Below are 16049 nucleotides of genomic sequence, written 5' to 3'. Positions count from 1 at the left end.
GAAGAAACAGACATGGAACATTAAATTCTTATTACTCTAACTCCGTTTCCATGAGACAATTTCTCAGGTCAGGTTACTGGAAGTAACCAATATACAAACAGTCCTTATGATCAAAGGCAGTGCTGAGATGACAAGTCTCGTGAATTTGGAGTGCACTGCTGATGGGTAACAACCAATTTGGTGACCATTACCTTTTCATTGTCATACTGAAATACATGGTGACTGAGAGGCTAACCACCCTCATGGCCAAGGCAGCAGAGCTGTTCATCCTGCAGGCATTCCCAGTAGCTGCTGCTTGAGTCCTGGTTGCTCTCCGGAGAGCTCTAGGCAGACAAACAACAAACCTTACTGCTGTACCTGACAGAACATTGATGTCTTCAGTGTTCTACCGGCTCATTCTCCAAGGGGTGGGGAGTAGAACCAATGTTTGTGTCCTGTTTACATCAGAGAAGCCAGCCCTTCCTCTATTAGCCATCCTCTCCACTGAAATTCTAACAACTAACAGGCATAGCTTTTGGTGGATGTCCTGAGTACGATGAAATTAAGGTTAAGCAGAGACTTCAACACTTTAGATAAAAGAACCTCAGGAAGCTGACTGCTAAGCTGTGGAAATCATGATAAATTGCATTATTCCTGGCCATCTGCCCAACCTTCCCACCAGTTCAGCAAGGGAACTGGACCAAAGGAAGCCTTAGACCTGATGTGCGGTTGTCATTGGCTGCAGAGGTGAGGCTTTCATGCTCACACCCTCCCCTCCCATGCTTCAAGAACAACTCATACTGATGACCCTTTGAATAACTCCCATCTTGTTCCAGACACTGAAGAGTGCATTTTATAACCTACCATACTATGGAGTATGATTTCAATGTACTCGGCATGTACCTTGTATGAATAATGTCTTTAGTACTGGCAAAGAAATAGGCAGTGACTTGTCTTAAAGATTCCACAATAGCCTTAACTGGATTTTCTGCTTAGCCTTTTTTGGTCTGAACACAGCAGACTAAGAAAGGGATCCTTTTTTTAAAAAAAAAAAAAAAAAAAAAAGCAACACTTGGCCCCAAACCCACCAAATGACTTTCCACCTAGTTAGATTTTTAAGAAAAAGTGAGTTTGATCTACACAGCCCTACATTTGATCCAGTCTCCCCTGTTCCCTGTCCTTACCCTATTTCTCTGACCTATTTCCTGTGAGACCTTTGCTCACTCTGCCCCATGGCCTGGCCTCCATTTGGTTCCTGAGACATGCCAAGCATCGGAGGTTTTCTGTTCCTAACGCCTAGATAACTGGATGACTGGCTACGTCAGCTCCATCAGGTCTTGGCTCAAATGTCACACTTATTAGTAAGGTCCCTACTGTCTACCCTATTTAAAACGTAACCCTGAACACATATGCCTTAGGTATCTCCATGCTTACCATTATTATATGACATACTAAATATACCTGACCCCCTACAGAATGTGAAGAAATCTGTTTTGTCCACTACTGAATCCCCAGCACCTAGAACAGTGCCTAGCACACAGTAAACTCAAGTATTTGTTGAAACAAATCACCAATTAATACAATTATCTTACACGGCAGGATCTGGTCGTAACAGAAGGAAGAAGTTGTGGAAAGAACTCAGACTTGAGTTGTAGATAGGTGTAGGATTCATCCCTACTGCATATTAGCAGTGTGACATTAGGCAGTCATTTTAATTCCAAGTTGATTTTTTTTTTTTTAATGGGGCTAATGATTGCCCACAGAACTAAATAAGGTAATATGCGAGTTACTTAGCTTTGAGCCTCACACCTAGTAGTCCTTCAAATTCAGGGTGGGGCCAAAGTAAGATTACAGCTGTTCCTATGGAAAATAATACAATAATAACACAAGAATAAACTGTTTCACATCCTCACAACTGTAAACTACTTAGGCTCCACCCTGTGTGTGAATTTATGTCTTACCTTCTCAGTAGCTTTTCCAAAACATGTCTCAATAAGAACTTCCATCCTGAGCTTCCAATCAACAGCTAAGATCTAATGGGAATTTCTCAGTCATTTTATTTGACCTATCAAAAACAACAGTTGACTACTCTCACCTTGTATTCTCTCAGGCTTCTCAGTCTCATTTTAACGCTCTCTTTTCTAGCCTGGCTCATGAATGTCCTGCTTTCTTCCCTCAGCTCTTACCACCTACTCTTGTAGCTCCAATTACCACCTGTGTGCTGGTGACATCTATATGTTGAATCCAAACGTCTTTCCAGATGTCAGACTTGCACATCCAACCAGGTCTTGGACATTATTAATGTGCCCAAGGACTGTAAGCAGAACATGTCCATCACTAAACTCTTCCTCCTCTCCAAATGATAACCCCATCCAAACCACCCCATCCAAGCCAAAAATGAGTCATCCTTGACCCCTCCTTCTCTCTCTCAACCAATCATTGCATTCTCTCTGTTTTATTTACATTATAGCTATTCACTGCACCTCCCTAGTCCAAGCACCATCATCTCATGCCTGAATTACAGCAATAGACTTCCAGTTGGTCTCCCCACCTCTTGCTGTCCTAGTCCATTCTCCACATTACAATCAGAATGGTCTTTCTTAAGAGTCTGGTCTTTCCTCTACCCTTCAGTGGCTCCTGATTTTCCTCAGAATTATAACTCAAGTTCCATAATCTAGCAACCAAGTCCTGAGCCATCTGCTATTTCCTCCCTTTTACATTTTATTTTTTCATCTCCTTGTCTCTGGGCCTTTGCACAGGCTGTTTCCTCTGCCTGTAACATTGCTCTCCCTACTATTCCCACCTCTTCACACCCCTTCATCTAACTTGGTCTTACTCTCTTCCAGGTATTAGGATAGATGTCCCACATTTGGAAATCTTGCCTTTCTCTGCGAAGGTTGAGTTGGGAGTTTGTTCCAATCAGGGTTCTTGGTTGCAAAGAAGAGAAACTTACTTTGGACAAACTAAGTAGAAGGAAAATTTATCGTAACTCCACTTAAGGGATCCACAAGAAGCTCAGAGAACCAGGTTTAGAAATGGTGACTAAGAGAAGCTAGATAGCCTGAACCACAGAAATAACCTGGCTAGGACAGTGGTGTAACCACGCCCATCAAACCCTAGAGCTTCCCCTGCCAGTATGTGAATGAATTCTCCAGTGATGTCAAGTCCAGGTTCAGAGTCCCAGGCAGAGGCCCACAATTAATTGAGCTTGGATCATGTGTCCACCCCTTGCTGCCTTGGTTTTCTTTATCAAGCAGTGATCTGGCCTTTTGGGCCCCTGTTGCGTCAAGCAGGCTCTGACTCCCACCAAGACTTACAGTATGGGGACAAACAAAAACAAAAAACTTTGTAAGGGATCTGGGTGGACAGTAAAAAAATCCAAAAAACCAACAAAATTACAAATACAAAATTAGGTACAGAGCCTTGGAAGAGGCCCAAGCACATGGAGGGTCTTGAAGCATAAGCTTCTTTAACTTTATGAAAAAAAAGTCCAGAAACCATAAAGAAAACGTTGATAGATTTGTCTACTAATCTGTTTGGCTCAAAATAAACAAGAGACTAAGAAAAATATGTGCCATACTCACAATAAAGGGTTAACCACAAAAAGCTCTTAAAAATCAATAGGAAAAAGGCTAACTTTTTAAAACCCAAGTATGTGCCTGGCCCAGGGCATACATTATTGCATTGGATTCTTAGACACTACTGGGATACAGACACTGTTATCCCAATTTGAACAGCAGGAAATTGGGGTAACAGAGATAAAGCCAACATTTAAATAAGGCCACAATCCAAAGTCATATAGTTTGTCATTGCAAGAGCTAAGATTTAGAGTTCAAATAGCTCTAAAGCTCATATGTTTTTATCAGACATGGTCAAATTGCAGCTGATTTCCAAAGGTGGGGAATATGAAAGAAAACATGGCAAACCATATGATGCCCCAAATTACCTCTCAAAGAGGAAGTGCCTGACATTTTAGCTCTAATAATTTGTTTCCACTTACATGAGGTCCTCTCAATTACCTTTTTTTGCATAATGATATACTATTTGGGGATGACACATGTGAACCCTGAAAAAAATAAATGAAACCTACTAAGAAGGGATCCTGATGGCTAACTAGGCTCCAATTTAAATAAATAAATAAATAAATAAATAAATAAATAGAATTAAATAACTAACTAACTAACTAACTAAATAAATAAATTCAAAAGCCTAGCATCCATTTCTGTACAGGGGTGTCTCATGCAAACTGCACTTTATGTAGAAGCTGGCACTGGATTGCCTGCCGCTGCACTGAACTGTCTGCACTGTTTCTGATATCTGAGCCAGCCCTTTAAAGGAGCTCCTGGAATTCTATTTCAACCATAGGACTGAAGCTTTCCACATCCAATCAGAGCTGCATAGCTCCAGCCAATCAGAGAGGCTCTATTCTGACCAATCAGGACACTGCCTTTTGGACCAATCAAACTGTGAGGATTTGGAATCCTCATTTGCAAGAGAATGGACCAATCAGAGACCAAAGGGGGGGGACTTCTACCCGTATAAGCCAGCTCCCCCCTGTTGTGGAGAGTGCAATTTCCTTTTCCACCAAGACTGTGTGTTGTTAGCTGAGTTAAAACGCCAAGGCTGTGTTGCTAGAGCTGAGCAGGCCAGCACAGGGCAAAGCCGCTTGGCCTGGGGCACCGCAGACTGTGGAGGGCAGAGCTGGGTAGCCGGAGAGGGGCCTGGCTGTGGGGCTGCCTGGTCCTGGGGCTGCCTCACAGCTGGGCTGTTTTCACAACTGTGCTGTACACATCACGACCGAGATGTTTTACAATGAATAAAGTTTCCCTCACTGCACCCCAAATTGGGGATTCCTGTTGGCAATGAATTGGTGCCAAGGACCATCAGCTGACACACATTAACCTGACATGGTCCAATCAATGCTAGTTTTTAATGTTTATGGAAGCCCCTTGATGGGCTTGGTGCAAAACAAAACAAAAACAAAGCACAAAAAATTTTAATACAGTTTTAACTATTATTCCTGGAGACATAATCACACAATCTAAAGGGTTAGCAAAAGTTATGAACAGGAATTTTAAGGATTGCTTCAAAAATCATACACTTGCCCTGGCCGGTGTGGCTCAATTGGTTGAGCGTCATCCTGTGCACAGAAGGGCTGCTGTTTCAATTCCCCGTTGGGGCATGTATCCAGGTTGTGGGTTCAGTACCCAGTTGGGGTGCTTATGGGAGGCAGCCAATCGATGTTTCTCCCTCTCCCTTCCTCTCTCTCTAAAATAGATAAAAACATACTTTAAAAAATCACATTCTCAATAAAGATTGAAAATACCCACCTACTGGACAAATAAGGCCAAATGCACTGATGTGATCCAGATGAGCACTTGTCGCTCATAATATTTCCAGCTGAGCATAGTTTCTCAGGCCTGGATCTCAAACAATGTCATGGAAGGAAAGGGGCTGTTCTCTCAAAAATCATGTAAGATGATTTAGAAAGCAGTTTGAAACTAAGATTTCATCACGAATTAGAATGAATTTATTTTCTGAAATGTGAATGAAGTTCTTAATCTTTATATGTGATTTTAAATGTGCATTTGTAATTAAATTAATACACAATATTATTAGTAGACATTGAACTATTTTGCCAAATCCCAAGTTTATAAATTTAAGTTAATCAAAACCTTTAGGGCAGTGAGAGAACTTTTAAAGTGAGAATGGGGTTTTAACTGCATTATGTTCAGGCCGCCATGCACTCGGGCATATGATTTTGGGGGCTCAAAACACAATTATCGCTTTGTCTTTGGAAATGCTGAGCACTGAATACTAATTCACCAGTGTCATGTGGACACTGCATCGTTTAACTACATTGCTTTAAAAAAGCAACATCAGCCCTGGCCGGGTAGCTTAGTTGGTTAGAGCGCTGTCCCTATATGCAATGGTTGTGGGTTCAATCCCAGGTTGGGACACGTACATGAATGCATAAATAAGTGGAACAACAAATTGATGTCTCTCATGCTCTCTCTTTCTCCCTCCTTCCCTTCCTCTCTCTCTAAAATTAACCAATAAAAAATTTAAAAGAAAAAAGCAACATCAATAATAACATACGATGGAAAAACAAGGTTGCCTCCATATGCCTCATGCTCCAGTGCCACATGCAACAGGGCCCTAGAGAAGGAACGCCCCAGCTTCCCAGTCCAGCTTCCCAGTCCAGGGGTGACATCACTCCTATAGTTCTTATGCCCCCTCCCCTCTGCCCCTGAGAAAAGATGCTTGCATTACTGGAGCTGCAAGGGACAGCCCCCCCCCCAGCCCCCCTCTGCAGCCTGAGCTTATTTTCTCATTGTGCCTCACTCCCATCTCAGCCCACCAGAGCCCGAAGCCCCCTGGATCCTTCCTCAATAACTTTTCTATATCTACAAATCTGTCCCAATTCCCCACCCCTTCTCTCTTGAATTCTGCCTCCACACCCTCTGTGTCCCAGTCTGTCACCAGCAAATGTTCCTGTATTCTCACTCTCTCTGAAATTCCTGTCATCATCTTGCTCTGAAGGAAATCTGTCTGTCCCCCGATGCCCTCACTTCCCCTGCTGTTTTTCCTCTCATGTCAACGGCCTTGGTGGCCAGTGTTCACCTTGCTTCCCACCAGAGCTTTCCAACCGCGTCTGCCCTCCTTTCTTCCAAGTACTCAGATTCTTTGAAGTTCTCACCATCGGACTTGACTACTTCCCTGGAATGCTCACTTTCCTGTTCTTCAAAATAACCACTGGCCATCTTCCCCTCTTTCCTGAGCCTTCTCTGACTCTCCCCCCTCGTCCTTGTCTCCCTTTACCCAGCCCTACCTTATGAAATTGCCTTGTCAGGCCTTTCAGCCACATGGAAATAAAATTGAGGGAGCTTTCCCAGCAAGGACCCATTTACAATGATATACAGCCTTGCTACTCAGAGTGTAGTCTTTAGTACCACCTGGGAGCTTGTAAGAAATGCAAAATATCTGGTCTCACTGCAGACACACTGGATCAGAATCCCTAGGTTCTGGCTTAGCCTGTTAAAATTTGACAAGCCTGATACACAATCTAATCAGGCCCCTTACTAACCACCAAGGACTGTACTGTGTCCTGACACTCAGCTTCTATTTCACTGAGAATCAATTCTATCTCCTTCATTTCTTCCTACCATTGCTGCTAACAACTTGCCAACAACAGTCCTGAGGCGTGACTTCCCTCTTTTTACTATGGAAGAAACTCCCCATTCTCAGACCCCATTCCCTGGGGCCAAACAACTGTAAGGCACTTGCCATCCCACTGCAGGGAACAAGGGGCCACTGGGCAGAGCATGATGGTCACTGGGACCACACTGCCAGCTCACATGACAACGGAGAGCTTCAGGGTTGCCTTGAATAGGGGCTGTGAAGATCAGTTGTTTGCAATGTGAGATTCCAGCAGGAAGAATCCCTGAGTCCTCTTGGATGATCAGAAGAGTGGAAATTTGATTTCTGCAATTTCTGTGAACCACGGAAAAAAAGAACGCCTGTTTCCAACGCCAAAGAGTTCAGACTGGACCAGCAAGAGAGTTGCAGGTTGCTGAGGCAAGGTTTTAACATCCATTGAAATTTGGGCCTTCACATCATTGCTCAGGCCAAGGAATATAGTGGTACTCCCGTCTCCTACCTACCTCCTTGGCACAAGAGTGGCCCCTTGCACTGCTTCAGCTGCCACTCTCAGCAGCAGGAGGAGAGGTTAGGGGGAAAGCCTGCACAGGGGCACGGGAACACACAGGTTGGCCAAGACAATTCAGCAGCAGGCTGAGGCAGGAAATGAAGTCTCCACTTTTTTCCAGTCAAGGAAATTGAAGCGCTAGCTCCCATTGGAAAAATCAAAGCAGCATTGTTTCAAGAACAAAACAGGCCAGGAGAGAACAAAGGTTTTGGCGTTGAGCCCTCTCTGGAGAAGATGCTATCACAGACGCTCCACTAGTTCAGATGAATCCAGCTGGTTTGGGACTAAAGACCAATTTACAAGTTTGTTTATTGGAATTGTGCTCAAGGGTACTGGTCCTCTTACCAGTTTGACTAACAGTACCTTCGCAGTTGTCAAAATGGGAACAAAATCTGTGAACAATGAGAATGGTTTCTAAGAAACAGCCACCTGATGATTTATAGCCACGGAGAGAGTCTGACAGCACATCTGAGGGTCACCATGTCTGCGACTCATGGCTGAGTGCAGGTGCCACTGGACTGAGACCAGATGGCTGCCATTGACAGTCCAAGCATACACATCATCCCAACAGAACGAATTTGCTAAAACAGTGTAGGAGCAAAGGACGAAGCTACCAGAGACTGCAGTGGAGAGTCCAGTTCTTTCCCGCAACCTCTATTTTTAGATAAAAAATTTGATTTTAAGAACAAAATATCAATTAGTACCCATTTCTTGGCAAGTCTTATGGTTGGCCCTTGGAAAACAGATGAAAAATATATAATCTGTGTCCTTGAGCTGTCTGGTGGTAAGATATGAATAGATCATTTCAGTCAATAATCTGGAGTCATTGAGGGCAGAGGCAAGGGGCCTAACACACCTCACTTTCTCTGGGAGCACACAACAATAACCAGTGTCCAAATTATGACCCTGAATCATCAAAAGAGGGTTCAATACCTCACTCAGAATTACCATATATGGGAATGGAGACGGGGGGCAACTGAGAAAGGTACACAGGAAGCTTCTAGGGGCATAGGTGTTATATTATTTTCACATTTTACTATATCACATATTCTTCTGTTTACATGACCAAAAGAATGAATGAGCCGAGTCTGACAATACTGAGTCTTCCGACTGAACTGTACCTTCTTTTCCCCAATCCCCCTGATGTCCAGTGCAGGATCTTTCCTTATTGTTAACTCAGTTTGAAACTGTTTTCTGTGACTTGTCACCCAAAGCATCCTAATTGCAATAGGGCTATAGAATACATTACTTTTCTTACTTATTTCTCTATCCCATTCTTTTTTAAGGAGTATTCTGGGACTAGTGTTTCATAGAAACCACTCTGGGGCCACACTGGATTAGACATCTAATCAGGAGATAAAATTGTCAAGAATTAAAAATTTCGTGATCTCTGGATAAGAAACTTGCACATCCAGCCCCGATGTCTTGCATTTAGTGCTCTCTTCACTCTTTAGCTGTGGACCACACAAATTCAGATATTCCACCAGAATGTTGCAGTAATGGCAATCTATAATCATTCAGTTATGTCAAGGAAAATGCATAGAATGCTGAGATATTTTTCAAAATGAAAAATGTCCCATTTTTTGCTGTAGTAAGAAGCAGAATAAAGAAAAGCAAAAAGCAAGAGCAAATACATATATGTCATAAGCAAAAAAAGTAACTTATCTGTATCTTAGAAACTATTAGGCCTGAAATAGCAGGCATGGTTTTCAATTACTTGAAACAGAAAGACCTTACGTTACTAACGCACTGGAGGCCCACTAGACACTCTGTGGAAAATTCTCTGCAGTGGAGACAACAGACCCAAAACACAAGTTGTGCAGTAGAAGCACGAGCAGAAGAGAGAATGTTCTCCAGCAGCACCTGGAACCAAAGACCCTCCCCCCCCCAGCCCACCCATGGAACCAAAGCGCTGGGACGCAGATGGAACCTGAACACCAGAACCCTTTCGGAAGTGAAGGGTCTGCTGTCCGGGGAGATCCAGGGCTGGTGCCCTTTACCACGCCTGGCTAAGTTCCAAGGCCCTCCAGTTAAAACCTGCCCCACCAGCGCTTCCACATGCCTGTTCCTCCGGACCCCTTAGGAACCCTTAGCCTAGTCCAGTGAGCAAGATGGATACGAGGCACCTCTTCTTCACTGGTGCCTTCTCGATCAATAAATCTTTTCTTACTCCAAAAAAGAAAATATTAAATAAATGAAATAAAATAGAACTCTGCAGTGACCCTGGAATGTATAACTTAGAAGGGCTTCAAACAACCTTATTTTACAGATAGGGATACCGAGGCTGAGAAGTGAAGCATTTTGTTACATCAGTGCAAGTGCCAGAGCAGCCTTCCTATTGTCAGGACCTGACGCAAAGTGAGACTCTGGTGACAGGGTGCAGTTTGTTGATTTGCTCCACTCAAATCAGAGGACACCCTGAGATCTAGACGAACTTGATTTGCCTGTGGCACATCCCCCTCCTGTGTTGTGCATGCAGCCGGCATCAGGACTGACCTGTGCTGCCCTGACACATCCAAAAGACCGAAGCGTCAGGAACCACCTTCAGAAAAAATCTGCACTGGGCTGTGCTCCAAATTCTAGTTTTAGGAGCTGATACTAGTCTCCTTTAAAAGGTCTTTCTTGCCTCTGTTGGCTACTTCCTCTCTGAGGGAAGAAACTGTTCATTAGTGGAATCAAAACAAGGGATACTTAAAAAGCTCCAGAAAAGTCATACTGCCTGGAGATTTGAAATATTTTCCTCAAGGGGAACTAGGAAGGAGCAAGGATATTTTTAAAAAGGGATCTATGAAAAAGTAACTGACCCAGTCCCCAGTTGGTCTGAACAAGGCTCAGTGACCTTGATGACTACTGCCAGACATCCAGAACCCATTCGCTCCTAGGGAGGGCTTTTCCAGGAATTTACCACATGCTCACCACTGAACCTGCCTTCACAATCCTTGCAACAATCTCATGAATTAGGTATAGTCTTCCGCTATAATGGAATAGTTGCTCACTTAGGAAACCTCATGTTATAAAAATAGTAATGTCAGCGGAGGAGGTGATTTAGTTACAGAGTCAAAATAACAATGTGGTTTTCCTTGACTAAATTTAGGCAAAATTTATTTTAAAATTAAATAGTTCTGATTATGGTTGTGGTACTTGGTCTAGTTCTGAATTACCATCAAAGCCAATGCAATTCACATTCTCTAATCGTGACAGATCCAACTGAGGCGTTCAAAACGTACAGCGTAGTGCTCACTTTGCCAGCACACATACTAAAATTGGAACCATGCAGAAATTAGCATGGCCCCCGCGCAAGGATGACACGCAAGTTCGTTAAGTGTTCCGTATTTTTAGTAAAAAGCACAAATTGGTAGTTACAAAATAGTCCCAGGAAAGTAAGTACAGCATAGAAAATATAGTCAATAATATTGCAATAACTATGTATGGTGTCTGCTGGGCTACTGGAAATATTGAGGGGAACACTATATGATTCATAAAGTATATGATTGTCTAACCACTATTGTCTACACCTGAAACCAATACAAAATAAAATTGAAAGGAAAAACAACTTAGTGCAGGAGAAATGGCTTGATTTGGATGAGGAAAGTGGCCTACCCAGGGAAGTGACTTGCCCAAGGTGACATGCTTTTTTAGAATCACAGAGCAAAGTTGCAGGACTATCCCAGGACCCCTGGGCTCAGTGTGTCTGCTCTTAACCAGCTATTCAGGTGTTGCTGCCAAATGGGAGGCTGAGGTTCGGTTCAGGATGGAGACAGAGGAAGATCCTGAGCTCATCTCTTCCAAAGATGCACCAAAACTACAGCTACATAGGGAACAATTTACCCTAAAAAATAAACACACACCCTAAAAACCGTCAGAATGACGCCTTCAAGTCAGGCAAATGAGAAAGAAAACACATGGAAGGGGTAGGAAAGGCTGACATAATCTCACCATAAACCCCGCTCCCACCCACAAGCAGGAGGGAACTCACAACCCTGAGCTTCTCCGAGGAGCGAAGGCTTTATGCCCCCACAAGCCACCCAACTCTAAGACCTGCACCCTGAGACGAGCCCCCCAAACGCCCCAGAGACCCTCGGGCCAGGCCGTGGGAGCTGAGACGCGCCCACTCACCTGAGCCCAGCGCAGGGGCACTTTGGAAAGCACTGGCTTCAGGTGGAAGGGCCCCACTTGCTAGTTCAGAGGCTCGCAGGAGGGGCGGTGGCCCGGAGGGTGGCTGGTGGCGCCATCTTTGGACACTCCCTCGGCCTTGCTAAAGCCCACAGGTGCCACCTCTTTTCCCTGGGTGCTGCTGGCTTTGCCCCTGGCCCACTGGTGCCGTCTTCCTGCTCTCCGCCTTGCTGAAGCGAGCGGGCACCTTCTGTTTTTCTTTTTCCTTTTGCTTTTTTGGGTGGGGGCCATTTTTGCCTCCCCCTCTGCCTTCGCCACTTTCATACCCTCTCTCTGTTGCCCTCTGGAGCCCCAGTATCACCCAGAGGGGAGCTTCTAGATGCTGCTCGTGCCCTGGTTTTTACATCTGGTGGCCCAGTTTCTGTGACTGCTGCCCAGGGGACTCCCCTTGCTCGCCTGGCTCTGGAGGCCAGAGGGGCGTGTGCTCCTTGGTCCCATGGAACTGTAACATCAGAGACAGTTCTTGGCAGGCTACCACCTCCTGGGGCACTGTGCAGACAGCAGCGCCCCCCCCCCCCACCGCCCCCGCCGGTCTTCCTGTGAAAGACGCCTATTCGTGAGTCTGGGGGCTTGGCCTGAAGGGAAGGCTTCCGGTTAGGCACACACCTAGGGGTCCATGGAGCTGCTCTGCAAGACCAGAGGCTGGAGCACGCAATCTGCTTTCTCCCTCTTGCTTGATCCAGCGTCTCAGAGCTTCCCTCTCGGCACAGCAAGAGGCCACAGACCAGGAGCTGTCTTTCTGTGCAAGAGGCCTCCTAGCGCATCCTCATGGTGCTGCCGGAGGGCCTGCCTTCCAGTATTTTTCACATTTTCTTTATCTAGCCATCCATCCACGGGCACTTAGGTTGTTCCATTACCTTGGCTGTACATAATGCTGCAATAAACACAAGGGTGCAGATTTCTTTCTGAGTTCGTGTTTTCTTTTTATCTGATAGATCCCCAGAACTGTGTTGCTGGCTCATGTGGTAGTTCGACTTTTAATTTTTTGAGGAACCTCCATACTGTTTTCCTTTTTATAACTATGTGTGGTGACGGATGTTAACTAGACTTAATGTGATCATTTTGCAACATATACAAATATCACATCATTATGTTGCACACCTGAAACCAATGTTATATGTCAATTATACTTGGGGGGGGGGAGGAAGGTTAATCCTGACAAGCAGGCTCCGGGAAAATGAAGCTGCTCTCAGTCCCGAGGGCAATGGGAGCAGAGCAGACAACAGGTCAGTCAGGTTTCCTTTGTCAGACGAGGGACCTTTCCCTTCCTCAGTGGGGCATTCCCCATATTTGTCATTTCTGTCACCTCCAGGCTCCAGAGGGGAGTTGCACCTGAACAAACAGTAGTGGCTTCTGACGTGGGCAACGTGACTGGGGGAGGATTGCTATTCCGCTCATCTGAGGGCACACCTGGGAGAAATTTGCCTCCAAAATTGCTAGTAAGGACATGCACTCAAAACACCTTTGTAGGTGTTTTTATTACTGTCAGCATTAGGTTAAACCCCTACATAAAAAGCTTTCCAAGGGACCCTCTACCAATGAACCTTAGTTTAGATACTGCTTGACATGAAGTGAGTTATCAGTCGGGAAATGCTTTTTAATTTCGATGAACTTTTGTCATTTGGGGATTAACCAATTCACCTGTTATATGTGACATTGGAAAAAGCAGGCAGTTTGAACCTCACCTTTAATAGCTGCATGAACTTCTGAATCTCAGGCTCTTCACCTTCCAAAACCAGGCCTCCCTTAGTTATTCCAGTTCCCACAGCTGCACGTGATTACCACTGCCTGTGGACCCCCTTCATTCTCCACTTGGCCAGTCCTGAGTCACCTCAGTTCTCCCATCCGTCAGGAAACTTGGCTTTGACTTCGTCCTGCCTCGTGCTCCCCCGACCTGTACAAACATTACCCCATTTCTCACACACAGGGACAATGAACTTCTCTTCACCACTAGGTTTTTCAGGACAGAAAAGATTTTCTCCATTCTCAATACCTAAATAATGCATTTAATAATTGTTGACTGTGTGTGTGTGTATATATATATACATATATATCTTTATTGATTTCAGAAAGAGGAAGGGAGAGAGAGAGACATCAATGATGAGAGTCACTGATCGGCTGCCTCCTGCACGCCCCCTGCTGGGGATCGAGCCCGAGACCCACAGCCCCGGCATGTGCCCTGACTAGGAATCGAATGGTGACTTCCTGGATCATAGCTGGATGCTCAACCATTGAGCCATGCTGGCTGGGCTTGTTGACTATTAATTACAGCTTTTACAAATTGTACTGTGGTACATAAAAATTTTGTTCTTAAGTTGTTAATGAGTAAATTATTGAAAGTAAAATGTATACTAGTACCTTAATTTCTTGCATCTTAAAAAAAAACCCACCACAAATCTACAAAGAATTAGAAAACTTTTGAGTAAACAATCTTTGGCTTAATTCAGGTTCTTCCCAGTATCTGTGTAGTTTACTTATGCTAAATTTTCATATACAAATATACTGAGCAATCCTCCCCCAAAAAACAAAAATGACACAAAGTTACCCACCAAAGTTGGTAAAAGAACTTTATTATGCAGCTTAGGTAGGTCTTTGCATTCTAATAACAGAAAGGCATTTTCCACATCTTACTCAACCTAACGAATTATATATTTGTGATTCTATCTACATGGCTGCAGTATTTCACTACTGAAGAAAACCTTCCTTTCGTTTGTACTTCGGTGAAATTATACAGTAGGTGCCTCTTCCTCCAGAAAAAAGATTCTTAATCTAAGATTAAAATGGAACAAAGACATTAATGCCAAGTTTCTTGCACCACTTGGTAAGATTGAAATAAAAATTAAAACTGGATGCTGCTTAACACACAAAGAGGATGAGACTCTGCCACAGTTTCAGTCAGACCCTTGTAGGAATGCTTTAGCATCTGGGTTTATTTACTGCAGTTTTCACATACGATAGGTGGAATTGTACCACAATGAAGAACAGTCACATTCTTCATTTGCACAAGAGATTCAAATATTGGACTCTAGCACAGGAAATGTCTCTTGGGGCTTAGCAATATACAAACAGATAAAAAAAATTGCCTTAGGAAAAATTTCACAACTGTTTGACTAAACATTTGAAACATTTTTATCACAGCTTTCATATATTAAAAAAGTTTCCTCCAGAGATGAAGCTTATTTTTGAAATAAAACCTAGTCGCTATCATCTGACCCACGTTCTGAGCCCCGATCCGAGGCCTCATTGTTGGATCCCTCTGGTTCTGACTCATTTCCAGAGCCTCGGCCAGAACCCTCATTATCAGATCCTCTCTCCGAATCTCGATCTGACTCAGCACTTGGAGAGGCCGGACGAGAGTCCACCTCGGAGCCGCCTGAGCGGCTTCTCCCAGACTGCAGAGATTCATTGTCAGACTGTTCGGAACCCGAGGGTCTTCTCTTTCTGGCCGGCTGGTCACTGTCTGAATCCTCATCTGACCGCTGTCTTCGGGGCCTTCGGGGACTGCCGGCCTCACTGCCAGACTTATTCTGGTTGTCATCTGACTCGCTCTCCGAGGAGGCATGTTTCTTCCTTGGTTCACCCTCGTCTGAGTCGCTGTTGCTGTTGCGGGGATGTCTGATGAAAAGACAAACCCTGTTAGACACCAGGATTCTGGCCAACAAACAACTTGACAAGTAGAGGATGTGCTTTTTTTTTTTTTTTTTTTTTTTAAATATATCTTTATTGATTTCAGAGAGAGGAAAGGAGAGAGAGAGCTAGAAACATCAATGATGAGAGAGTCATTGATTGGCTGCAGCCCGCAACCCGGGCATGTGCCCCGACCGGGAATCAAACCCCGATCACCTGGATCCTAGGTCGATGCTTAACCGCTGAGCCACGCCAGGCCGGGCAAGATGTGCTTTTAAAAATAAGGACATTTAATGCTCTTTTTCTTGACCTGAATGGTGTTTATACAGATGTTCATTTTGTGATATTTGTTTTGCATGCTTTTTAATAAACGTGATATACTTCACAATAAAAAAGGATTGCAAAGGGGAAAAAAATAAGGCCTAAGCAATATAAACAGTGAAAGATGGTTTAAACTAGGCCTCAGGGCACTGCGGGCACCTTTCATCAGAACACAGCATTTAATTTCATATATAAAATTATGAAAAAGGGGTAGTTTTATTTATTTTTATGAACAAAGTCA

General features: G+C 44.1%; 1 protein-coding gene across 1 annotated transcript in view; it reads right to left on the bottom strand.

Annotated features, from left to right (window-relative positions):
* Positions 1-14409: 14409 nt before the first annotated feature.
* The window catches only part of CTR9 (CTR9 homolog, Paf1/RNA polymerase II complex component), a 29863-nt gene continuing 28223 nt past the window's right edge, over positions 14410-16049 (bottom strand). Inside the window, exon 25 of the mRNA XM_081154769.1 lies at positions 14410-15475. Coding sequence (XP_081010895.1) covers positions 15055-15475 — 421 coding nt within the window. The 3' untranslated portion in view covers positions 14410-15054. The remainder of the gene's footprint in view (positions 15476-16049) is intronic.

This window comes from Miniopterus schreibersii (assembly GCF_964146895.1).
Source record: "Miniopterus schreibersii genome assembly, chromosome: 12".
NCBI classification, from domain to species: Eukaryota; Metazoa; Chordata; class Mammalia; order Chiroptera; family Miniopteridae; genus Miniopterus; species Miniopterus schreibersii.
Note: the sequence above shows the minus strand (reverse complement) of the source record. Positions and strands in the feature narration are given on the sequence as shown.